Raw genomic sequence first — 26,525 nt, forward strand, 5'->3', positions numbered from 1 at the left:
TAAGTCAACAGAACAGAGATAGAAGGATAACAAATAAGAATAAGTACCGGTTTACTATATTAAGCACTGGCTGAAAGTTGAAAATCGAGGACTGGGAAAACGAGTTGGATGCTTTATGTTTAAGGTTTATGTAAACTATGCATGTTTTTGACCATTTTTAAATAAACCGCGTGCCGTCTTCAATTTTCGACTAAAGATGACAATTTTGGTACTATTTGATAGCTGAGACTTAGATTTATGAATTCACCGAGTTATATTTTTGAAATATGATTCAAATTTTTTTCTTAGGCAGAAAAATTCTTTTTAAAAACAGAGAATTTTGCAACTAATCTGAAGCTACTATTTTGACGGGATAGACAATGTATTTGTATCATATTGTTCATTAGCTTCAGATCTATGCAGTCACCGTGGCAGATTTCTTATATTACTTAGACGTTTCTGTAGAAAATAACGTAAACTTTCAAGAAAATGCAAAAAATGTTAAATTGTTACAAAAATAGATGGACTTCGCTTCGCTATTTCTCATTCAAAGAATAAAGGGCGGATCCTTTCGGAAGGCTGTTTAAAATGCATTTAAAGTGGGCGGCTACCGTTTTGTCTCCCTGTCTAGAAACACCAATTTTACAATCAGACAAGACAAAAAGTTCTCGGCTAGGGTGATTTGAATATTCTTTTCTGTGTATCGGACTGTGTGATTGATTATGGGAAATAAAACGGAGGAAAGAAGCTGAAGCGAAACTCAGGACAGTTCAAAAAGTAAGTAATATTTTTTATTTGCATTTGTTCTGTTTTATCTAATCTTGGATATCCAATTCGATGCATTTTCTTTATAGAACAAAAGGAGTTATTTCTTTTGGTATTATTTTGTTCAAAGTTGCTTACAAATCTCAATTTAATTTATTTATGTACGTTTCATTAATCTATGTACATTTGCTTCTAATCCACACTAAGTATGCAAATGAAAATGTAGCATGAAAAAGATAAAATTATCTTCATATTCGTTCATTTGACCGAATTACGGGTAAACTTTTGAAAATTAGCTTGCGAAAAAATAAATATACTCATAAATTTGCCATTCGCGCTTTTTCCAAGCATTGTTGGATCCAGGGGGATCCAACAATACTTACACTACACTACTTTAGCGTAAACTAAAGTAGTGTAATTTACTTAATTAACCCAAGTTTGCGTTAATTAAACTTGCTCCTAGCACAATTTAATTGTATCAACCTACTTTGCCCCCCCCCCAAACTTTTTTTCAGATCAACCTATTTTGCGCCCCCCCCCTAAAAAATACTGGATCCGCCCCAGTTTCCAAGTAATAATCACTACCGTTACAATTGAACTAAGGGCTAGACTGGCTACAGATTTAGTTGAAAAACAAATTTTGTAGGTATAGTTTTCTCCCTTATTTTTCATCAACACTTGGTTCGTAATGTCAAACCAATGAAAGAAAAAGTAATATCTATAACTTTCTTAACCCGATTATAATTGTCACTTTCTTAACCCGATGAAAAATTTTTGGCTAAGATTTCAATACAATTACTAGATAAAATGTTATTTTAACAGACACTTCAAAATATGGGTAATAATGGAAGGAAACATCATACTCTGATTAATAGAAACAAACCGCAATTATTAAGGGACAATTTCTTATTTATAGTTGTTTATATATGTTAGAATTGGTGGCCAGTCTGAACCCCCACGGAAAATACCCCCCCCCCGTGGAAAATAAGGCTTTTCAAATTTGAGAATTTATTTGAGTTTTTTTCCGTAGAGGGGAGGAATGGTACTTGTGTATTATGCGCCACTCACTCAAGTTTACGCTGTGTCACGAAAAATTTCACTCGGGATCTGTACAGCCTTGTCAAGAATACTTGCTATTTTTCAAAAATTATGACCAACATCTGCATCTGAAACCTGACTAAGAATCTTCGCGGGGCTATAAAAAAAGAATCGTTAAGATGGTGGAAATACTGAAAAATTAATATTTCCAATTAAGAATATACCTTTTCACGTATTTGGTGACCACCAAAAATGTTCCTCTGGATGTAGCAAATATGAGTCAATTGAAGGTAAGTTGTCCAGGGTGCCAGAAGTTGTAAAGCTAGCAGTCAATGAAAAACTGGGAAAGGTATTGTGTAAAGCTAGCAACCTTTTGATCGATTCAACTGCAAACCTTGCTAAATCTTTTATGAGAGTTGGTGCTAAATTCTTAAGGCATAAACAGGTCAACCAATCCAAAAGAAAGTCGCATGCCGTCGTTATCACGGCAGCAGCTCTTGCCACATCGCATGGTCGTGGATGGCATAGTCTTTCCTCAAAGATTATATTTACCCATAGTCTGACAAAACGTGTAAACCTTATCTCAATAAAACGTGAAAAACTTACACGTTGCGCGAGACGACTAATTCCAAAGTTTTTCGAAAACCGCGGGGGGAGGTATAAAACCCAACTAGCAAGCACTGGTAGCAGAGTGCACGGATTTCTGCCAAAATTTGACTCACAATATGGTCAGAACTGTCAAAAGCCAGATCTTCCATCTTCTGACTTCAAGGAAGTGAAAGAAGCCTACTTAGCAAAAATGAATCCCACCAAATATCAACTCCAGCAGTTACCTAGCATCACAACTGGACAATCTGATAACCCAAAATGGGTGTCCAAAAGAATGGAGTCAATCTATAATAGAAATTTCTATTCAAATTGCATCCGACGACCTACAACATCCACAGTAGAACTACCTGAAGAAATAGTTACTGGGAAACAAATACACTGTACATTGCAAATGGAGCGTGGAATTACTTCTTAACCAGTTGCTATTAAATGCGTCGAGGAAAAATGGACATCATTGTTGAAAGATCAGACTGTTTTGGTCTTTTTGCTGACCAGGATAGATGGTGGCTTGTAACGTCTCCTGATGGAATAGGTGACGCTGTTATTGTGGAAGTAAAAACAGTCACAACTATTCCTGAATGTAAAACAGTAATATAAGCTGTTGAGCTGAACTTATTAAAAGGCTTTTTTCTTCGTTGTGGCGCTGAGAAAGGCTGTTTAACACTCAAACGGGAGCACAAATACTTCTACCAAATTCAAGGACAACTTAACATTTCAGATAAAGAGAACTGCTTCCTTGTAGTGCTTGTTGACCAGGACAACTTCGAGATCATTTTAGTTAAACGTGATGTTTGCTTCTGGAAACATATGTTACCCAAGATTGATCATTTCTAGGGTCAATGTTTGTTGACCAAACTTGTTGATCCAAGACTGAAACGAAGCATGTAGGTACGTGCGCCTCCCGATTGTTGGGATGCATAAACAATTTAAAATTATAGCCCGAGTATGTTGGCGGACGCACCGGTTGCTGAAGACCCAGGAGTACCACTCCCACAAGTTTCCTTAGGGGGGGGGGTCCATAACGGAGGAGTCTCTCGATATGGGGTAGTATTCAGAAGAAAGGGGAGTTTTTTCGTGTAAAACGCAACCCTAAATTGTTTTGGAGATTTCTGAAAACTTGGCTTGGGAAATTATTTTATAATCGATACGGAACAGCATATGGAAAAAGTAAAGGTTGTATTTGTCGCCGTACGATTTTAATATTATATTTTTCCTCAAAAGGTAACGAAAAAAAAGTATTATTTAGCAAAAATATTAATTAATTACTTCCAAAGAAATTTCACAATGGATGGCTTTCAAATAAGGCTGTCATAAATGAGTTGCTGCAGGTAGAAGTAGTGTATTGTAAACAAGTTTTTGGGTGGGTGATGGTGAGTTTCATATTGTCACCTTGACCAATAATAATGGAAGTGCCTACCCCCCTTCTACTCCCTTCAGCTTTCGGGCCCTCACAGGAGGCTAAATATCACAATTGAACTACATGCTATTCCAACAGCCCCGTTCATCATCCCTTTCAGTTGCAAAGGAATTGAAAATGGTGTTTTAGCAAATCAAAAAGTATACCCTTTAAATGGTCATTGCTGAAACCTTATAAGGTAAATTACCCCCATCTTGAATAACTAGAACTAATCAGTTTTTTGTATGGACATCAGCGATATATTTTTTCCTTCGTCACTTTGGAGGTACAGGAAGATCAAAGAGGGCTAGACACATTTAAAAGCTAACTCTTATTTCTTATCGTTTATATATATATATATATATATATATATATATATATATATATATATATATATATATATATATATATATATATATATATATATATATATATATATATATATATATATATATATATATATATATATATATATATGTAAATTATGCTCGATAAAGCCTTAATAAAGGGCTATATGATACCCTAAAAGTACAATTTGGGTGACATTTCTGGAATAGAAAAAACTGGGCCGGATACTTGGACATCATAGAGAGCTAACTATTGGCTCTTTTATAAACTAATTTCTATATTTAATTGCATTGAGGTGTCAGCCCCTACTTCTCCTTCTCCCACGTTAACCAAGATTTACTGCCCCCTCCTACCGCCTAAACAATGGCCCCTCTCATCATAATAGGTGACGCAGAAACAGTTTGTTATCAAAAACTGTTTGATATTTGCTATTTTGAGTACTCCCTTCAAAATATTGGATTTATAACTTTCTGCAAATAGCGTGCATAGCTAAGAAAATAAGTTCATCTAAATATCATTAAAGACCACACCCTCTAGTGTAGTTACCTTCTAATGAAGCAAAAGAAGTGTGTTTTTTTCTAAAACGAATTCGTTTTTTTTGAATTGTGAGCTCCTCCCTTATTTTCATAGCTTACAAATATGTAATTTAATGGTGCAGTGTAATTTCACTTCTAAAAAGTCAAGTTTGGTTAATGCTAATGCAAAAAAATAAAATAGTATAAATACATAATAGTTTATAAAAAAATTTTAAAGCTTTTAGTCGAAAGCGAATTTTTTTAGTTAATTTTGAGCTCAGCTTAGCTTATTACAGTCATTTTCAATTTGTTTTCAATACTGACGGCCAATAAGAAGAAGAATGGTTTTCACTGGTCTCGGTGATGAAAATCAATAGAAATCAATTACAATAATCTACATTGAATACGAGAAATATCGTTTGGACAAGTACATCTGTACAAGAGCAAAGTCGATCTTGATTCTCCTTCTTATTTTGTTTATTCAACAATATTTTAATGAACATAATTGTTTATTTTTCTAATAGAGTAAACCAGTACATTTCGCTTCAAAGTTACCATCGGATTGTTTACTAAACACTCTTTGATATTAATTTTATTTTTTTGTGCCCAATATAAAGTTACTGTATATACTTATAAAAATGTTTCTAGCTAAAATGTTATATTGGCTTTGTTATGTCTTATGTTATTGCTGATAAAACTAGATATGTGCTATGAATAACACTTGTTAGATGCGTGTTGCAAGATTTTCAAACCAATTTCTTGTCTTCTGCTTCTGAATTACGAGCTTGACGCTAAAATCATGTAAAAACCCTATATCGTTCATAAAACTTGGTTTTTGTCGACAAATTCGACTCAGACGTTAAATGTCGTTATATCGCGTATGCTTATTTCCTAACGAATAGCTCGTAGTTATTCTTAACTTAACTTTTGTCGTATTTTACTACAAGTTTTCATTCGGAATTTTCACTGACACATGATTTCCCCACCCATATCCCTTTTGTTCTGGTATGAATATGAAAAATATCTTTTATTTTATCAAAGAAAAAATCTGGCACGTCTATTCTCGCAACGCCTCTATTGTTTCATCCCGTGTAACTGTATTGAACCAACTGTAACGAAACAAAAACTGTAAAAAATAGTTTCGTATGGCAGAATGCACGGATAGTATAAAATATGGGTTATTTTATTTGCACATCAGGGGGGCTAGGAATTAAGTATGACGGGGCTCCATGCTAAACATGTTAGCTACAATTATTCTGCATATTATGAAGTAAGAATTGTTTTCTAACTGCACTTCTTAAGTGAGGTCGGGATAACACATAAGTACCAAACATTTTTATGCAACAAGACGAAAGTTATCACCCCACATTTATGTGGCTTATTTGAAATGAAGAGAGACTGGTGTTTAATTCCTAACCCCTCTTCCTAGACCTCACTCCATATTTAGCTAGAGATTAACGGAGAGTGCTAAAACACATAGCGTGAGCTGTATGGCACCCCTCCCGCTCTTTTAGGACTGCGTGACTTCCTAGGTACTAATGTATCACTATATAACATTCCTCTAAAGCTGGGAATATCAATATATAGCTTATAGATGATCCTAAATTGATTGCCTATATAGTTTATAGATGATCTTAAAGCGATTGTCTATATCATAATATTTGATCCATGACCAAAAAGTTATGACCAACCATATTTGAGCAAAAAGTACCCGAATTTCTTTATACCCTAGTACATAGAATCTCTATACTAGGGTTCTCTGATACGTTGAATTTGATGGTTTGATTATTGTGAATATCGCTTGCCTTTTGGGGGTGTTTATCCCCCTTTTTTTTTAATTCGATGAGTTTGCTGGGGCTCGTAACTTTCGATGATTAACTTGAAAGTTAAAGAAATCGATACTATTGGAATCAGCATAACCAAACAATTATTTTTTGGTATTTTTTTTTTAATGCGCCTTTTAATGCACTATTTAAGGCGTCTGTCACCACCCTCTCCTGCCTCACTAGCCTACAATAAGAATATGTATCTTGCTAATGTGTTACATTTGCTTTGTTGTATATATCTTGTGAAAATTGGTGCTAAAACTATGATATGAGCTATGAATAAAACTCTTCTAAACGAGTAAATTGTTCGTTAGTTTCACGAATAGTTGGAAACAAACAAGTGTTGCAATCCTTTCTAACCAGTTTCTTGCCATCTTAGGTTTCTGCTTCTTAAATATGAGTTTGACATTAAAATCAAGCACAACCACATCTCATTTGCCAGGGCGTATCCCGGAGGGTTTTTTTGGGCGGACGGATTTGTTTTTTTGGGGGGGGGACAAGAAAACTTCAAAAATGATTTTATATAATTTTTGTTACTTTTTTACGAGAAAGCCGAAATTTCGGGGAGGGGTGGGTCAAACCCGGCAACTCTTCCCACTTGGATACGGCTTTGGTCATTCATATTTTTTTTGTCGACAAGCGTGACCTTGATGGGACTCTGGCATAAAATGTAAATATCGTTTATGCTTGGCTCCTTACGGAGTAAACCAGTTTTTACGGTACAAAGGTGATTTTGCCTTTTCGAAAATGTTTTGAAATAAAAAAAAAGTATATACCTCTGAAGTACCTACGGTCAACCTCCCTTTACCACATTGTTTGAGGTCTGTACTTCTACATCTGTATATTTTTTAACACAGTAGACAGAATATACCAGTAAGCTTATCGCAGATCATTTCTGGTCTTCGTTCTCGTTGCGAACAAAAAGCTCCTCCCACTTATTTCTGCATTAGCGGGAATGCAGGTTAGTCTATTTACAATTGCTTAAATTGACTTTGATGGAAACAGACGGAAACAGACTAACCAGCATTCCCGCTAATCTGACTTCGCCTATGTTTATATCTGCAAAAACGTTCTCCGGAGCACTCGCACCCCGGCCCGGGTTTTTATAATGGGTGAGATAGAGAATGATCATACTGGATTATATATGAACTGTGATTTTTTAAAGAAAGGTTCAGGTTCTGGCGGTCTGGTACGGATATATATGAAATCTTTTATTTTACAACAAATGTTTTGTTTTGTAATAAGAAAGCTATCACCTCACAAAAAGCTTGTCAACAATGCTCTACAAACTTAACCGACGGGGAAAACAACCTAGAGATTATTGACTTTAAAACAAGCATACGACAGAAAAAACGGGTTAAATTTAAATAGAGCAGTGGAAGAAGCTTAATTCAGTTTAAATCCGTCTTTTCTCTCTTTATTTTTTTTTTTAAATGGGAAAGCAGGCGAAAATTATATAAATTATTTTATTTTTTAACGTTTTTCTACCCCCCTAAAAATGGCTAGCTAACCCGATTCAACCATATTGTGCAAGCATCCTTGAAGAAAAAAACTGGTAATTTGACTAGAAAACAATCCTTTCAGATTTACAGCTAAACCTGAAAAAAATACCAGGTGCCAAAAACTGCTCAGCCGTTATTTCTTTCTTTTTTCAATCTCACTTCAAAATCTTATCAGAAAGCCGTCGGCTCAGTACATCGCAGTAGAATTTCCGTAGACCGAAGTTGTCAAACCTACATGCTAAACAAGAGTAAATTACATTGGTTGGCTTTGGTCCGCCCTATATTTTACTTTTGACCAATAAACCACGCCGATTGAAACATATGGGAAATGATAGAGTTGCAAAAAGCGCCACCATAACGGAATAATTTGGATGGAGCCGATCGAAATGAGTCTTTACATAACCGTTAATAGAAAGGCGGACGGGCCTGTACAAGAATTACATGAGTGATAGATCATATGAAAATAAGAGGAGTGTAAAGAAAGTGGAGTGGAGGCCATAGATAAAATAGCCGAAGAACGGGAAGAAGAAGCCAGACAACATAACAGTAATACATTTTAAAGACCTGTTAATAAATTGAGATGGAAAAGTCAACGTGGACATGTTTCAGTTAAGGTAGGAACGGGGCAACAATTCGCCATAAGGAAAGAGTTAAAGAGAGATGGGCAGAACATTCTGAAAAGATACTAAACCGGGATAGAGTTGCAGGAAAAGATATAGAAAAGAATGAAAAAGTGTGTGACACTTTGGACGTGAAGGAAGATTTATTTTGTGAGGATATAGTGAAAGTGGAGTACGAAAAGGATTAGAAAATAATAAGGCCCCAGGTGCTGATAGTGCGGTAAATGAGATTTTTAAATATGGTGGTCGTGAGGTTAGAGATGAATCAATGAATATTGTGAGCATAATTTTTGAAAAATCAGAAGTACTGAACGATTTCTCAAAACTCTAATTAAGCCCCTCCGTAAGAAAGCTAAGAAGAGTGAGAGTGGCAATTATAGGCATTAGCCCAGATTCTGTAGGAAACAAATTACTTAAAAAAGTTTGGAAGAATAGGAAGATAAGTCTGCGAAACAAGGTTATAATTTAGGAAGCTACAGTGATGACAGTGGTCAAGTGTGATTCTGAAGCGTGAGGGCTGCAAAAAACGAGGAGGATTTGCAAGATATTTTCCAGAAAAATTAAGGATTGTTTTAGATACCCGACTGACTAACCGTATCTCAAATAGTAAGCTGTTTGAAAAATGTAGTTCAATCGCACTTTTTAGGCCTATGAGAAAAGGATGAAACGGTTATGACACTTTCTGCGGATAAAGGATGCCAGATTTCCAAATATTGTCCTTGTTGGCTACCCGTCTAAGGCCTAATAAAAAGCAGGTTGCCCCCAAATGGGGTGGGAGAATGTCCTAAGGAATGATTTAAGAGAAATGGGAACTTCTTGGGAGGGTGGAAAGGGAGAGGCTTTGGACAGATTGGGATGGAGGAGGCGAACGCGACTTGGCACTGCAGTGAGTTTTTAGATGTAATAATAACAGTAGTTAAACAAAATTATATAAAAAATAATTAAAAAGTTTGTGACACTTTGGAAGCAAAGGATGATTTATTTTGTGATAGCAGAAGCTGTTGGAGAGCAAGGAATCATTGAGCGTTGGTAACTGTATGTTAAGACTCCTTTTAGATTTTTCCTTAGTTGTCTAAATATGCATATACCTTTTCTTGAATCTTTTAGCTGGTTAGAAATCTTGATTACAAATACTTCACAGTCCTTTCATTCGCGTAGACTTTCCAACGCTTTAAGCTCCCAACTGAGAACTTAAAAATTTGTTTGTATAAAAGTTGCTAAAGTACTCAACTTACTGTGACCACCTATTTATGATTGATTCTATTATTCATTTTAATTTTATAAGTTTTAGAATTTATCTATTTATTAATATAAGTATCAGTTATCTTAATACTTTCACTTTTCGACTTTTACTTTACTTTCGATTTATTTCAATATCCCTCTCCAGAATTTCCTGAAAATTCACAACTTAATGACCTTAATGACACATAGAAATAGAAAATTCACAATCATTATTGTTACCTAAATAGGTGTTTTCAGTTCTGAAAATGTTGCTCAATAGTTCCTATTTTCAGCTTACAACCATTCTGAGCAAGAAGCTTGGATGGAGTCTGAGACAGGATCCAGCGTCTGAACACCCACTAAAAGCGCTAGAAACATATTTTGGTACTCATTTTATATTAAATATTGATTTCAAAAAGATAGCTTGGATTCAAAATCCGTTTTGTATTGATTTAACTGAGATTGATCACATACCACTTAAAGCTCAAGAGGAATTTGCTGAGCTTTCGAGAGACTCAAACTTAAAACTACAATTTCCAAAAAAGCCCTTGACTGAATTCTGGATGAGAACTAGAACTGAATTTCCCACAATCACATATATGGCATTGTATGTTCTTCTGCCATTCAAAACCATATATTTATGTGAAGTTACTTTCTGAGCTTTAGCAAATATCAAACCCCAATATCATTCAGCGCTAAAAAATGTTGAAGAGGTCTTACGTCCAGCAGTATCAAACATTCCACCAAGATTTAATTTGTTATCCAATAGAAAACAGGCACATTCATCTCATTTATCCTTTCATTTTAATTTAATATCTACCAACCAACGACTGCGTTCGAATATATTCGATTGAACTAAAGCTTAGTTCTGACATAGCGCGAACAAAATTCACTCTGCGATATTTCGCATCGCGCCGTTTTGCGGAATTCACTATGTAGCTCTCAAAGTCCGCGAATTTCGTTACTCTTGAGAAAATCCAGTTTAAAAGTAAACGAAAAAAAGACTCATCAGTGCTGTTGCAGCTTGTCTTATGTTGTATATACAAGGATAAGTAGAAATTAGATTAATAAGTTTTTCAATATCCACTTGTGTGTTTATTTCTGGAGCGAATGATGATAGCGATGCGAATTTTTTCAACTTGACCTTGAAGCGCTGCGAAGCGAAGATTTCGATGAACGAAGCGTATTTTTTCTGCGGGGCGACGCGAAATTCGCTAGGCGATACGAAATTCGCGCTCTGTCAGAACTAAGCTTAAAACGGTCAGAATTCTCTTTTGTTTACGTTATTGCAAAAAATGCCATTTTGATGGAAAAAATGGCATATAATTTTTATAAGTATAATAAAGACAACTTTCCAACTTTTGTGGAATTTTTTATTTTAGATTTTTGTATGTTTCTAAACGAATTATAATGCTATATATTTTCATGTGTATATATATATTTTTACCTAATAAATAAATCATCAAAAATATTCATTTGTCTTTCAATTATATTCATATGGGGTCGCCAGGAAACTTGCAATCATAAATGGGGTTGTGAATGCAAAAAGTTTAGGAAGCCCTGATCTAAATACATTAAGAGAAACACTTTGCATCATATAAAAGCATCATAATAAAATAGTTTTTACTTTTTTCTACTGTGAAAAACGTTGCAAGATTTGCAACACCTATGTAAACAATGATAGGCCACTAGCATCAACAAATGGTGGTAAAAAACTATGATATTTTTTCAACACCCCATACAGTCTTTTGAGCTCCTCCCTCATCCAAAAAAGTGCAACTATGGCAGCAAACCTCTTATGCTTCTTAGCATTCGAGCAAAACATTCGTAACCCACAAGACCGTCTGGGATAAAACAAATTGCCTTGTTTACCAGTCTTAAGTTGCGGTTGCCAACTTCTCAGATTCCTTCCCTCCCTCAGTCAGATAAGAAGTGTCACCCTGTTAGTACCTTCAGAAAAATTTAAAAAAAAATAGTTTCTGAATAATTTTTCTTCTTCTTTAAAACCTCCATATGGTGGTTGTCTAAGAACCAAGTTGAAAATGTAAGTCAGTATTGTCTCTAGCATATGGCACTTTTCTGGCTTAATTTTCAATGGATAAAGAGCAACAGACAACACTTCATCATTTTTTTTTTTTATAGTGGGTTTGTTTCCTTTTTTGTCTCCTTTCATTCAATCCATAGAACCCTACAAAAAGGATTTGACAACGTAAGTAACTTTTATTTTTTAAATGTATTGTATATTAATTGTTGGAAAAGACACATCTATCTATCTATAAAGCAATACGTCAAAGGGTATAAATGCATATATATTTGGATTACTTTTGAATTATTAAAAATTGTTAATATTCATTGTTCATAAAAATGTTAAATGCAGGGACTGTTTAAAAAAGTTCTTACCTTGTGTTTTGCTCGAACCAAATGATTGATGATGTGTGATCCAGATGTAGAGCCCCGTCCATTGCAAAACCACTTCTTACATATATTGCACATTAGAACTGTTCCTGGGTCGTGTATGCTGCAGTAGTGACATGCATGCTCAGGTAAATCCTACAAAATGAGATGTTGGTAGAATATAGGTAGGCTGAGTAAGCTAGGGACAATATGATGACGCAAATAGAACATTAAAAACTTCTGTTTCATGCATTCTTGATTTTTTTTTTCCTTTTATTAGAAATTAAGTGGAAAATAAATGGTGCTTAGAAAAAAGCAATTGATCCTGACTTAATCAGCCTAAGACATCCAAATAACACACACAAAAAATATAAAAATCTTTACACAGAGAAAATCAAAGATTATTCTATCATAAGGATTGGTATTGGGACTCTCCCTTTTCTTTATTTTTGTCATTTTACCAACTTATAAACAATCATTGTTGATTTAGCTTTGATTTTTTTCACTTGCAAAATCTCAAAATGTAAGATATCAGCAAATGAAGTAATTCTATCAACCTGGCATTCTCTATTTTCTTCTTTTAATGTTATTTATAATATAGGACATAGATAGGAGACATATTTTAACCAGGTCCCCCAAAGATTTCAAGCTTCCTCCAATTTCACATGGTTTTTCATCTTTTTATTCTGTTTAACATTTTTACAGATACCCCCTTATTACTGACAATTATTAATGTAAAATGCCAGTCTTTATATGATATTCTTCAAGTTTTCTGAGAGTTTTTGTGTTTCACATTTTTGTTTTTAAATTGTAATTTGATTTCAAACATGGTTAGTTTGTATTTTCCCTGTCTCTCGTTGCCTCTTGCTTCTTAATGTCCCTTTCTCTTCCTCCCTGTGGTTTATTGGTTCTTTTATTTTTTTTTTTAATGAAAATACCAAAAAAGGTATTTTTCAAAATCTAGGGGCAGAGGGGGGGGGGCGCTCCTGAAAGGGGAATCAAACAGTCTTCATTAATGAAAGCTATCTTATACCAAACCCACCGTCAAGTATAGAAATCATATATTGGTAGTGTGCCATACTCAATTTGGCCAGAAGTCAACATTGGGAATTAGATCATAAAGGGGAAGTCAGACAGATGCTGAATTTGGAAATATTTTGACACTGCCTGTTCCTAATATATATGTATATATAAAGATATATATTCAGTAAACCCTGCTGTTGAACTAATTCAACAGTCATCTACTTCCTAAGAGCAAACACCAACCAAATATAAGTTTTTGCTAAGAAACTTTTTTGAAAAAAAAAAACCTTTGAGCAGAATCCATCTTCTTCATCTTCCTCAAATTGTAAATCTGAAACACCTTTGACAAGCTCTTCATCAACTCCATTTAGCAATACCTAGAATTAAAAGAGCAAATTAAGAGAGGTAAATTCTTTCTTGACTTTGGTGCTAAAAGCAACTTAACTTTCTTGTAAATCATCTGACAAATATTTCATTACAACTTTTCTCAAAAATGATTTAGTGCCAGCTTTGGCGGAAATAAAACCTCGTTTGTGAAATATACATCTTGTGTCTTATAATTTCGGATACCTTTATTCAGTTTTCTTGTAAGAAATTTTGCCTGGATTGATTTTTTTATGATATATCTTGATTATAAAACTTACTCTTATCTACTGCCAGTTTCCTGATCCTCTGCATTTGGTCAGGAGTGCTATGTGTGGCTGGGGGCAAATTGTCCATCACTTCTGATGTTTTCTTTCCAGATATATTCAAATACCTATTTGGAGCTAAGTCAACTCTGGCTGAGCCTACAGAGTCTCACCACTGACCCCCCTTCCAAACCAAGTGATCACCAACATAAGGACTGCCCTTACAAGCACAGAATTGCAAGTCCAGCACACCCCCCCCCTTGACTGGTGAACAACAAGAGCAATTCTTAAAATACCTGTTTACTTAGTTAAAAAGAAGTTTTTAGTTAAAAGAAGTTGACTTCGGTTTTTGGAAAAAAAAAAAAGAACAGAATGGCATGTACTGCGATGCAAAAGCCAAGTAACAATTGTACTTGGTAGTTTTTGCAGATTTTGTCTGAGAATAGCATTTTTACAGATAAAAATACTGATGTCAAAACACAAGTTGTGCTGCTAAAGTGTTGGCAGCTTTGGAAGTTTTTCCATGCCTGGGCATGTACATTTTCCCCATCATCAGAGTTTGGCTTTCTACTTACCATTATTTAAACATTTCTGTTTCAGCCAAAAATAGATATGCTGCTGACTCCTACTTTTGATGCTCCAAAAGCAGGGATTGAAAATCCTTACATGAGTCACATTTCAATAAAGTGTGGTTCAATGCTAAAACAAGATAAAGATTGAGATAGCTAGGGCACGTTCTGTGGATGAAAGATGACAGACTGCCAAAAATTGTCCTTTTCAACCAACCATCTAGGACTAAATGGAAAGCAGGTTGTCTGCAGTTGAGGTGGGATGCTGTCATAAAGAAAAATTTAAGGAAAATGGGAACTTCATGGGAGGGTGTAAAGAGGGAGGTTTTTAATAGATTGGGATGGAGGAGCATGCATAGCTTGTAGCCTCAAGCGGCTTGGTGCTGTGGCGACTTGTTAGTAGTAGTATGTATATACAAGAGACTGAATTAGTCAACTTCATACTAACCCTAGAAAAGGCTGACTCCTAAGCCAGTCATAACACTGCCTTAGACAATAGATTGGCTGCATTTTCTTCACACTATGGCTATTCATAAAATTCACTCACATTTTAATAAATGAACATAGTTTGATAACTAAGATGAAACAGTGCCTCAGACTTGAATGGAAGTGTCCCTTGTAAAAGTAGCAGTTGGCCAGTACCTTGAATGCAATGTCAAATGCCAAACAAAAATTGGGCAGTATGACCAGCTTACTCAATAAATCACAACAAAAAATAGCCCAACCCAAGTTAAATATGTTGAGAAGACTGCTGCCCTTTTGGTAAAGACACTTTTAATGATCAGGTTCTGAGTTAACTTGGGAAGTTACTGATAACCCAAAATCAGTCAATGAATACATGACCATATCAAGTGGAAAGATAAAGATGTTCTTGATAATTTTCTTATTCTAAGTACTATTACTGCTGAGATCTAATTGTTCAGGACTTGAAACTGACCTCATTAATACTTATCCTATTATCTAAGGGATTGATATTGTAAGACTGAAATCAATTGTTTTGTTTTTAAGTTTTCAAGGTATCAGGAAACATGCCAGCATACAAACAAAATCTACCAAACAGAGCCTCAGTGACACATTTTCTAAAGGGCTGAAGTTATGGAGCTCATTGGCTGATGGTCTTGTTTGTGCTAAAAGTCTGTCATCATTTAAGAGAGGTGTTATAGACATACCATTCTACTTAATGCAATACATCAATATATTTTCTAAGGAGGCAATATTTCTCCATTCAAAATGTTCATTGAAGAAACTGAATTTCAGGCCAATTTAATTAAAGTGATTTTCTGGGGGGTAGGTTCTATCTCAGTATTATAAGATCCAAATCTTTTAAAAGTGCTGCACCTATCAGAATTATAATCTGATAACAAAATAAGCAAACTTAAAAGCCTTTGAAGCAGAAAATATATAATTTTTTTCACAATCAGGCCTAAAGAACCCAGTCCACCAATTTATTTTTATTAGATGATAATTTCCTGAACTCTTTAATTGAAAGTTCCACATTGCCCTTATAACAACACCACAGATCCCAGCTTCAGTACTACTAAGTTCTGAACAGGAGATTTCTTCTGTTTCCAACAGGAGAAATATCCATAAAGGGTTTATAGAAAATATAAAAAATTGCAGACTGATGAAACTAGTTCAAATGAAATTCTTTATTTTTAACAATTTTGAAAAACAGTTATTTCTTAAGACTTCAAATTAAGCATTAATATAAACAAAGAGAGCAGGACAATAATATGATAGGAAGTTATCTTTCTTTTTTATTAGGGGGGGGGACTATAGTAAAAACATAGAATGCAACTCAACCTTAAAAAAAGAAAAAAACTACCCATTTAAATACATGTACAAGGACAGTCTATAATAGGCCAATCCAAGAGCTACAATTAGATCTAAATGTACAATTGAATTAATTTTTATAATAATTGATTCTTGACAGATATTTCTATCAACTTATGATTTTGCCAACATGCTTTTTCATTAGCTAAGGTGAGATGAGGTGAAGAACTAATTCACCAAAATTATACATGTTGATAGAACACATATTTCATATTACAAAGGCCTATTTTATACTGGGTTTATTGTCATAAAAAACAGTGTTGGCCAATTATACTGTATCACATAAATACATTAAGAGAAAATCTTTGCATCATATAAAAGCATCATAATAAAATAATTTTTACTTTTTTCTACTGTGAAACATGTTGCAAGATTTGCAACACTAATGTAAACACTGATATGCCACTAGTGTCAACAGCTATCAGCAATTAACCTACATGGTAGCACAGTGTGTTGAAGGTCTAAAATTTCCCTAAAATTCCCTCCTTTACAAATTGTGGTAAAAAACTACAATATTTTTTCAACACCCCATGAGCAACCAGGCTTATACCAGCTTTGCAAGACAAGTTGTGTGAGGAATGCCTTGTGTCCCTCAAACTACCCACCCTAGTCTATCAAAGGAAGAGAGGAAATGCAATTGCTACACACAAACTGCTTGAAAACAACCTCTCAAGTTAAGTTTTGGTAAAATTCTATTCTAGCTAATTTTGGCAAACTTGATAAGGGGTTAGGTTAGGAAAATGAAACTTTCAGGGATGGGTCCACAGGCTAAAGGGTGTCCTAGGAATGTATTTTGAAGTACCTACATCCAATCCTTCTCTCTCTCGAGGGTCCTGACCTTTAAAATATGTTGTGTTATAAAAGTGAAACCTTGCAAAATCAATCTTCTGCTTAAATGAAGTACAGCAAAATTCTTTTCAGCTCTACAACTTTACTCAATCCCAATTTATAGGGTTTTAAAGATATGCAAATACATTTCCTAAGCTTAAAAAAAAAAAAAAAACAGGGATATGACTTAAAATTCTACTCAAATAACAGGAATTACATTTTCAGAACTAAAGCCACAGAAAAAGAAACTGATAATTGAAAATTAAGGTAATTTGGTGTTTTGTCAAAATTTCAATAAGCAAAGACCAGTCATGTAGACACATTTCAGGACCCTCTAGAGGGAGAAGAAGTGGAGGTAGGTACTTCAAAATAACTTCTTGGGGCATACTTTAGCCTGTAGACCCATCCCTGAAAGTTTCACTTTCCTAACCTAACCCCTTTCCAAGATAGCCAAAAGAAGGTTAAAGAAGAATTTTACCCAAGTTAATTCCAAGAGACGTGCCACGAAGTGCATAGCTGGCCTACGAGATCTCCCGTACAACAAGAGACTGGAACGCATGCAGCTGCCAACACTTGTCTTCAGACGCCGCTGTGGTGATATGATGCTGACCTACAAGTATAACGCACAACCAAATAACCCCCTCTTTACCAAACATTCAAGTCAGCACCAGACAAGAGGACACTCACATAAGCTGTCAAAACATTTTGTTAAAACAAGAACACTGCAACACTTATTCTCTGAGTGTGTTGTCAAAAATTGGAATAGCCTTCAAGCTGAAATGGCGACTGCACCTACGGCTGTGTCCTTCAAATCCAGACTTGACATGGAATGGAATAACAAGCCCTGGAAATATGAGTGGGACTGTCCATCCCACTCAACTACTGACTGATGCCAACTTTATCATAATAAGGGTCTTGCTAGGAGGCTGATGCCGCTTGTCATACCCAACCATCTCGCATACTCGATCTGAAGTTGCTGTTGTGCAGCGGTATCAGCTCTATACCTCTATACCACTGAGAATGGTCTTTACGGGCCATACCTACCTCGTGGCCACCGCTACCGAGTGGGCTTAAATTGCATCTCTCCAGCAGACCTCTCCTATGGCGTGTCACTGGGCCCTAACACAGTGACAAATTTTTGCCATCATTTGACCCGGAGCACAACAGATCCAGTACGGACCTTAATTTGCTCCGAAGTGCGAATTAAGGTAATTAAGGTATTAAGGCAAGTTTTCCCCTCATTGCTTGCAGGTACAATAAGGGATAAGGTTTATATTAACAGACTAATCAGATAGATAAAAAAAAACATACCACTAGCATCAGAATTTCATCCTGAGTCCAAATATAACACTCATTTCTATTGCAAATTATTTTCAAAATTACTTCTAAGCTTCTTTAAGTTTCTTCAATTTTACCCCCAACCCCCCCAAAATGTGCAAATATATACCTCCAGCCACCCTAATGTGCAAATATATAGCCCAAATTATATATTTCAAAGGCATTCTGCTGCCTGTCACCAGTGGTGGATCCAGAGAGGGGGGAGTGTGCCCCCCCCCTAGCATAGTCTAAAGTAGTGTAATTTATTTAATTAACTCAAGTTTGTGTTAAATAAACTTGCTCCTAATGCAAGTTTATTGGATCAACCTATTTTGTATCCCCTAAAAATTATTTTTCCAATCAACCTTTTTTGCCCCCCCCCCCTCCTCTAAAAAAAATCTTGGATCCACCCCTTTCTGTCAATGTTTTTCTAGTTCTTGTTTTGTCACAATTGATTGAATTTGTAGGTACATGGGTTGAAACAAGAGAGAATTTGCAACAACAGAAATGAGTGTTATATTTGGTAAAATTCTACTTTAGTTACTTTTGGCTATCTTGGAAAGGGGTTGGGTTAGGAAAATGAAACTTTCAGGGATGGATATACATGCTAAGGTTTGTCCCGGGAAGGTACTTTGAAGTACCTACCTCTACTCATCCCCCCCCCTCTATATAATGGTAAATTACTGCACAGTACTAGTTGTTTTTAACTAATATTTCATCATATATTACTATTATAAATATAAATCACTGCTTATCTTACACGACTTCTGCTTTTAACCTTGTTCATTAAAATATATTCCAAAATTCTATTTAAATCCTAAGTCATTTAATTTTAAACCCATGCCGACTTTCTTTATGGTATATGAAACCAGGTTTGTTGTGATGTCACACTTGCCTTATCAGAAACCTTTACCCTTAAGGGTAGCAGGCACATGCCAAACAACTCTGTTGATAAGACCATTTAAACTGTATTAATTAGGGAAAGAATTTGACAGGAGAGACCAGTAAAAATAACCTAATCCTTTTTAGAGGACAAATTATGTCATGGGAAGATGTTTTTGAAATTCCCCTCCACCCAAACTTAAAATTTTCTAAAATTCTACTTTAGAAGATTTTAAAATATTTCTAAAGTACTAAGAGATACAGTGCTAAAAACATCAAAATCAACTTCAGAGGACACGTTATATCACGGGAAGATGTTTTTGAAATCCCCCCTCCCCCACACCTCAAAATTTTTCAAAATTCTACTTTAGAAGCGTTTAAAATAGTTTAAATATTTCTAAAGCGCTACGACATAGTGCGCTACAGACATCAGAATCAACTTTAGAGGACAATTTATGTCATGGGAAGATGTTCTTGAAATCTCCCTTCCCCCAAACTCAAAATTTTCCAAAATTCTACTTTAGAAGCTTTTTGAATATTTCTAAAGCACCAATAGATAGAGCGCTACAAACATCAGAATCGACTTCAGAGGACACGTTATATCACGGGAAGAGGTTTTTGAAATCACCCTTCCCCCCAAACTCAAAATTTTCTAAAATTCTACTTTAGAAGCTTTTAAAATATTTCTAAAGCACTAAGACATAGAGTGCTAAAAACATCAGAATCGACTTCAGAGGACACGTTATATCATGGGAGGATGATTTTAAAATCCACCTACCCCCCAAACTCAAAATTTTCTAAAATTCTACTTTATGAGCTTTTTAAATATTTCTAAAGCGCTAAGACATAGAGTGCTAAAAACATCAGAATCGACATCAGAGGACACTTTATATCAATGGAAGAGGTTTTGAAAATCCTCCTTCCCCCCTATCTCAAAATTTTTAAAAATTCTACTTTAGAAGCTTTTAAAATATTTCTAAAGCACTAATAGATAGAGTGCTAAAAACATCAGAATCGACTTCAGAGGACAAATTATGTTACAGAAAGAGGTTTTTAAAATCCCCCTTCCCCCCAAACTCAAAATTTTCTAAAATTCTACTTTAGGAGCTTTTTAAATAATTCTAAAGCTCTAAAACATAGAGCGCTAAAAACATCAGAATCGACTGCAGAGGACACGTTATATCACGGGAAGAGGTTTTGAAAATCCCCCTTCCCCCCAAACTCGAAATTTTCCAAATTTTTACTTTAGAAGTTTTTTTTAAATATTTCTAAAGCGCTAAGACATAGAGCGCTACAAACATCAGAATCATCTTTAGATTAAAAATTATATTATGGGAAGATGTTTTTGAAATCCCCCTTCCCCCCAAACTCAAAATTTTCTAAAATTCTAATTTAGAAGCTTTTAAAATATTTCTAAAGCACTAATAGATAGAGTGTTAAAAACATCACGATCGACTTAAGAGGACACGGTATATCACGGGAAGAGGTTTTGAAAATCCCCCTTCCCCCCAAACTTGAAATTTTCTAAAATTCTACTTTAGGAGCTTTTTAAATATTTCTAAAGCGCTAAGACATAAAACGCTACAAACAGCAGAATCAACTTTAGAAGACAATTTGTGTCATGGGAAGATGTTTTTGAAATCCCCCTTCCCCCCAAACTCAAAATTTTCTAAAATTCTACTTTAGGAGCTTTTTAAATATTTCCAAAGCGCTAAGACATAGAGCGCTAAAAACATCAGAATCGACTTCAGAGGACACGTTATATCACGGGAAGAGGTTTTTAAAATCCCACTTCCCCCAAACTCAAAATTTTCAAAAATTTTACTTTCAAAGCTTTTTTACATATTTCTAAAGCGCTAATACATAGAGCGCTACAAACATCAGAATCAACTTTAGAGGATAAATTATGTTATGGGAAGATGTTTTTGAAATCCCCCTTCCCCCCAAACTCAAAATTTTCCAAAATTCTACTTTAGAAGCTTTCAAAATATTTTTAAAGCACTAATAGATAGAGTGCTAAAAACATCAGAATCGACTTCAGAGGACACGTTATATCACAGGAAGAGGCTTTTAAAATACCCCTTACCCCCAAACTCAAAATTTTCTAGAATTCTACTTTAGGAGCTTTTTAAATATTTCTAAAGCACTAATAGATAGAGCGCTACAAATATCAGAATCGACTTCAGAGGACAAATTATGTCATGGGAAGATTATTTTGAAATCCCCCTTACCATTCATCCCAGTCCCCCTTCATGCACAAAAATCTGGTTGATAATTTGAAATTTGAAAAGTCTCAGTTTCCACGGGGGTATTTGTATGTGGGGGGAGGGGGATTTTTAAATCCTCTTACCATGATATAATTTGTCCTCTGAAGTCGATTCTGATGTTTTTAGCACTCTATGTCTTAGCGCTTTAGAAATATTTAAAAAGCTCCTAAAGTAGAATTTTAGAAAATTTTGAGTTTGGGGGAAGGGGGATTTCAAAAACATCTTCCCATAACATAATTTATCCTCTAAAGTTGATTCTGATGTTTTTAGCGCTCTATGTCTTAGTGCTTTAGAAATATTTAAAAAAGCTTCTAAAGTAAAATTTTGGAAAATTTTTAGTTTTGGGCGAAGGGGGATTTCAGACACATCTTCCCATGACATAACTTGTCCTTTTAAGTTGATTCTGATGTTTGTAGCGCTGTGTGTCTTACCTAGACCCCAGCACCACGCCGGCGCATCAACCAAACGCTGCCAATGAGAGGCTCGGTTGACCGCCACTGAAGTGTCACAATCTTGCTGGCGTGCCGCTGGAAGATGCAGCGGTGTTTGGTTGATTTTGAATTAATTTTGTGGCAATTCTTTATTGCGTCAACCGCAAAGTCAAAGCTTTTCTTTTCTTGAGTGGTTTAAGTATTTTGATTTTCCTGATTAGAAATCAAGCTGGGCTTGCACAATTCCCAAATTTTCAGAGATTCCCCCGAAAATCTATTTGCCACCCCAAAAAAAATTTGGTTACCCAAATTCCCGAAAATCATCCAATCATGTTGCCACCCCTAGTGATTTATCACTAGTGACTATCCCTGCCAAATATTACTTTGTATACCATAATTCTTCACTACTCTCTTGTATGTTAATTTTCGTCTCTTGCGTTACTTAGCACATAAACCCGACATATATAATTGCAATATACACGGTTCTTCATATGTTGAAAAAAGTATCGTCTTTATGAGATTAAGTAATAAAAACAAGTTTTTTTTTAACTAAAAGTTAAAATATACCGTATACTGTATATTATACCGTATATGAAAGCGACTGTCCCCTCCTTCACGCCTTGCTCTTTACGTTACTTTAGCGTAAAGAGCTAGGGGTTGAGGAGGGGACAGCCCCTTTCATATACGGAATAATTATTGTTCATTTTCAGTTTTAACGTCGCTCCTTACTTTCAGTTAATAAAACTTGTTTTTATTTAATTTCTGAACATTTTCAACTAATGCTGGTTTGATTTTGGCTCCCAGTGCATGAAAAATTAAAACACAATTGGCTTATTAGTTTTGGCATATTTATTCCGGATATGAAGGGTTGCCCCTCCTCAATACGTTGCTCTTTACACTAAAGCTGTTAGCACTTTTAAAAAGCTTTCTATTCTAATTAAAAAGCCCCTTTTTTCTATTTTAGTAAACAGTCAAACTTTAGCATAAAGAATAAGGTATTGAGGAGGGGCTATTTCATCCAACGTAAAGTGCACCTCCCCCGTGAAATTCCCTCCAGACAATTCGTTCCTCGCTGAGAATCCCCCCTCTCTGTAAAATTGCTTGAGGACAATTCACCCTGGAAAATTCTCCTTAGCATTTTTTCATTGGAATAAGACTTTAATCTATATATCGGTTTCTTGGCCACTCCAGAAATGCCCCCTTCCGTGGAAATTATTTCCCAAAAAACAAAACGCATAGAAAAAAGCCTCCAGAACATCTCCAAATAAAAAATTTTGCAAAGAGAATGTAAAACAATTAAAAAGAATTTCATATAGTAATTCGGTCAATACCCCCTAGTGTAACATTTCCCCTAGAATATTCACTCATCTGAAATTTCCCTCCCAAAGGAAAATTCTCCCCTTAGAAATCCACCCCAAGCACAACTTCCCCCCTGGCTAAGGTGCATCTTTGCACTTTTAAACATTTTATGGAGAGTCTGTAACTACAGGAAGTCCGTGCTAGTGTTTCAATAAACTCAACAGAAACTTTATGAGCACATGGACCTATAAAAATAAAAGCATCTTCTCATAACATAATTTGTCCTCTAAAAACAATTTGGATTTTTTTTTACTGGTCTAGGCTATCTCTTGTCAAATCCTTTCCCTAATTAATACAGTTTAAATGGCTTGGCTTATCAACACACTCTTCAACCCCATGGCATTTGCATGCTATGATAAGCAAACTTGTGACATCAAAAACAGGTTTCCTAAGCAGGTCAGTTATATAGTAAACAAGTTTAAATAGATGAATGTTAAAGGGACTTTATTTGCTTCTTAAACATTTCTGAAGTACTAATTCATAGAGTGCTACGAACATCAGATTCGACTTCAAGGAATAAATTATGTTATGGAAAGTTGTTCTGGAAATCTCCCTCCCCCCACACTTAAGATTTTCCAAAATTTTACTTTAGAAGCTTTTTAAATATTTGTAAAGCGCTAAAACATAGAGCGCTACAAACATGAGAATCGACTTTAGAGACCAAATTATATTATGGGAAGAAGTTTTTGAAATCCCCCTTCGCCCCAAACTCAAAATTTTGTAAAGTTCTAGTCTTCTTTTCCAAGGGAGGGGGGGGATATTTTCCCCGGGGGGTAAAGCATTTGGACAGTTTGAAGTCAGAAAATAATTATTTCTAGGTAATAGGGCCAATAAAAAATTACAGAAGAATAGCGTGGTATCTTTAAATTTAGTTAACTAAAAAAAAAAAGAAAAAAGAACATCCTTGTATAAAGTAAATGCAATCTTTCATTTAAGTTTTTTTTTTTTTGAACAAACATAAGTGCCGACTCGAAAGCATTACGGTTTCTGCCAAAGTTAAATTTCTGCAGCCTGGGACTAAACAAGCCGAATGATTCAATTTTCTACTGTTGAGGCAGTCTTAGAGTTGTATTATAACCATAGCATGTTGTTGAGAAGCAGGAATTGTGATAACTGTGTCCAGATTTGTGTTAAATATAGAAATTCATTTTGTTGCCAGAAGTATGGGCTTATACCTATCCGAGGTGACCTCGAATATTCTCAGGTAAAGTGTAATTTTTCAAAATCGGTCTATGACAAAACATGGATGGCTGGTTCACATCTTTCTCTGCTAGAAAATTTCTGTTTTTTGATGATTTGGCTTCAAATACCGCCTCCAAGGGAGGATTTGATGATAAACAATGTTATTTGTTGTAAAAAAAAAACCTTTGTGGATTGGAGCCAGTTCTGCAGAGAGGTTTTTATGTACATATGTCATTCAAACTCTGCTCCTGTGGGAGGAGAAGGAGTCCTTGTTGAGATAAATGAAGCCTAATTTGGGAAGCATAAATATAATCGTGGTCAGATTGTCACGGATGCTTGAGTGTTTGGTGGAATAGAGCGAGGAACTGGTAATTCATTCATGGTTTCTGTGCCGGATAGAAGTAGTGCCAAGTTGTTGGGAATTATCCAAAACCGAATCCTGCCAGGGACAACAATTATCAGTGACTGTTGGAGGGTCTACGATTGCCTGGCTAGCCAGGGCTATTAGCATTTACACGTCAACCACAGCATAAATTTTGTTGACGCTGCAACAGGTGCTCACACACAAAACATCGAATGACACTGGCTTGAAGTTGGAGACAATATACCCAAATATGGCAGACGAGAAGGACATGTGGAAGGATATCTTGCAGAGCGCTATTTCAAAAAAAAAAAAAAATTCAATCTCCTTGAGAATGCACCATTTCATGCAACATTTATTGGAGCTTTATAACCCCAAGTAATTTCTTTTTTAAGGGTATTATTTAGTAATTAATTTTTAAAACATTGTAACAGAAAATTTGGCAATTTACGATATCTAACCCCATTTGTTCTTAAGGCAATTCAAATGGTTTTTTTTTCAAATAGTTTAGTGCAGCAATCTTCATTCTTGAAGCTATGAACGTTATTGAAGTGTAAATAGGGAGGGGGAGAGAGGGGGTGGAAGTATATATTTAACTATAGAATAATCGGTAGTTGTGCATTATAAATAACCCACCACCATACCATGAAAGAAGTTAAGTTTGGTTACTGCTAATGAAATAAAATAAAATAGGATGAATATAATAGTCTAGAAACAAATTTGGGCAACATATTTGCACATTAGGGGTGGGGGTAAATTATAGCATATATTAAATACGTAACCTAACCTAGGTTCCTTTTTCGCTCCCTAAACCCAAAAAAACAACAGTTTAAATATTGTAAACACAATAAGAAATAACGCTTTTTGATCCATTTGTCTAACAAATACCCGTTTGTCTGTTTTTCTTGTAAAATCTATAGCAATGGGTTATTTATAATGCACAAGTACCGAATAGTCTATATTCGTTTTGATTATTTTTTTTTGTAAACCCCTTAACATTTTGAGTTGGGTAACCACATAAAACATATTCAAATAGTTTAATCCTATAATGTTGAAAAATTTTTCTTTTCTTTTTTACATCCGCTATTCAAAATATGTAGAAAATGCTGGAACTTCTATAAAAATTTTCTTTCGAGGGTGGAAAGGTTAGCTGCAAGGGGATTTGATAGCAGGGGGTGGGGGTGGGCGGGGACTAAATAGGTTGAGTCACAAGTTTGAACCTTAAAACATACAGGAGTTAGGAGGTACAGTTGGGGGGCTGCCGCCCCCAAACCCCCGCTTTTGCAGCCTTTAACAAAAAAAAGTTTTTTAAACTGAAAGTAAGGAGCGACATTAAAACTTAAAACAAACAGAAATTATTCCGTATATGAAAGGGTCTTTCCCCTCCTCAACGCCTCGCTCTTTACGCTAACGTTTGACTTTCTCACAACTCTATTTTTGTTAAACAATAAAAAAACTATAGCGTAAAGAGCGAGGCGTTGAAGAGGGGACAGCCCCTTTCATATACGGAATAATTTCTGTTCATTTTAAGTTTTAATGTTGCTCCTTACTTTCAGTTTTAAAAACTTGTTTTTTTTTATCTAAAGGCTGCAAAAGCGGGAGTTTGGGGGGCGGCAGCCCCCCCCCAACTG

At 35.2% G+C, this 26,525-nt stretch overlaps 1 protein-coding gene and 1 pseudogene across 1 annotated transcript in view; one reads left to right on the plus strand and one right to left on the minus strand.

Annotated features, from left to right (window-relative positions):
- The window catches only part of Upf1 (Upf1 RNA helicase), a 74,416-nt gene that overhangs the window by 45,326 nt on the left and 2,565 nt on the right, over positions 1-26,525 (minus strand). The window contains exons 2-3 of the mRNA XM_089087116.1: positions 13,524-13,613; positions 12,220-12,369 (exon numbers count right to left, since the gene is read on the minus strand). Coding sequence (XP_088943242.1) covers positions 12,220-12,369; positions 13,524-13,613 — 240 coding nt within the window. The remainder of the gene's footprint in view (positions 1-12,219; positions 12,370-13,523; positions 13,614-26,525) is intronic.
- LOC148956739 (uncharacterized) lies at positions 568-3,279 on the plus strand (annotated as a pseudogene).

Source organism: Artemia sp. Qi Xiang Cuo, chromosome 1 (assembly GCF_049724085.1).
Source record: "Artemia sp. Qi Xiang Cuo chromosome 1, ASM4972408v1, whole genome shotgun sequence".
In the NCBI taxonomy this organism is placed as follows: domain Eukaryota; kingdom Metazoa; phylum Arthropoda; class Branchiopoda; order Anostraca; family Artemiidae; genus Artemia; species Artemia sp. Qi Xiang Cuo.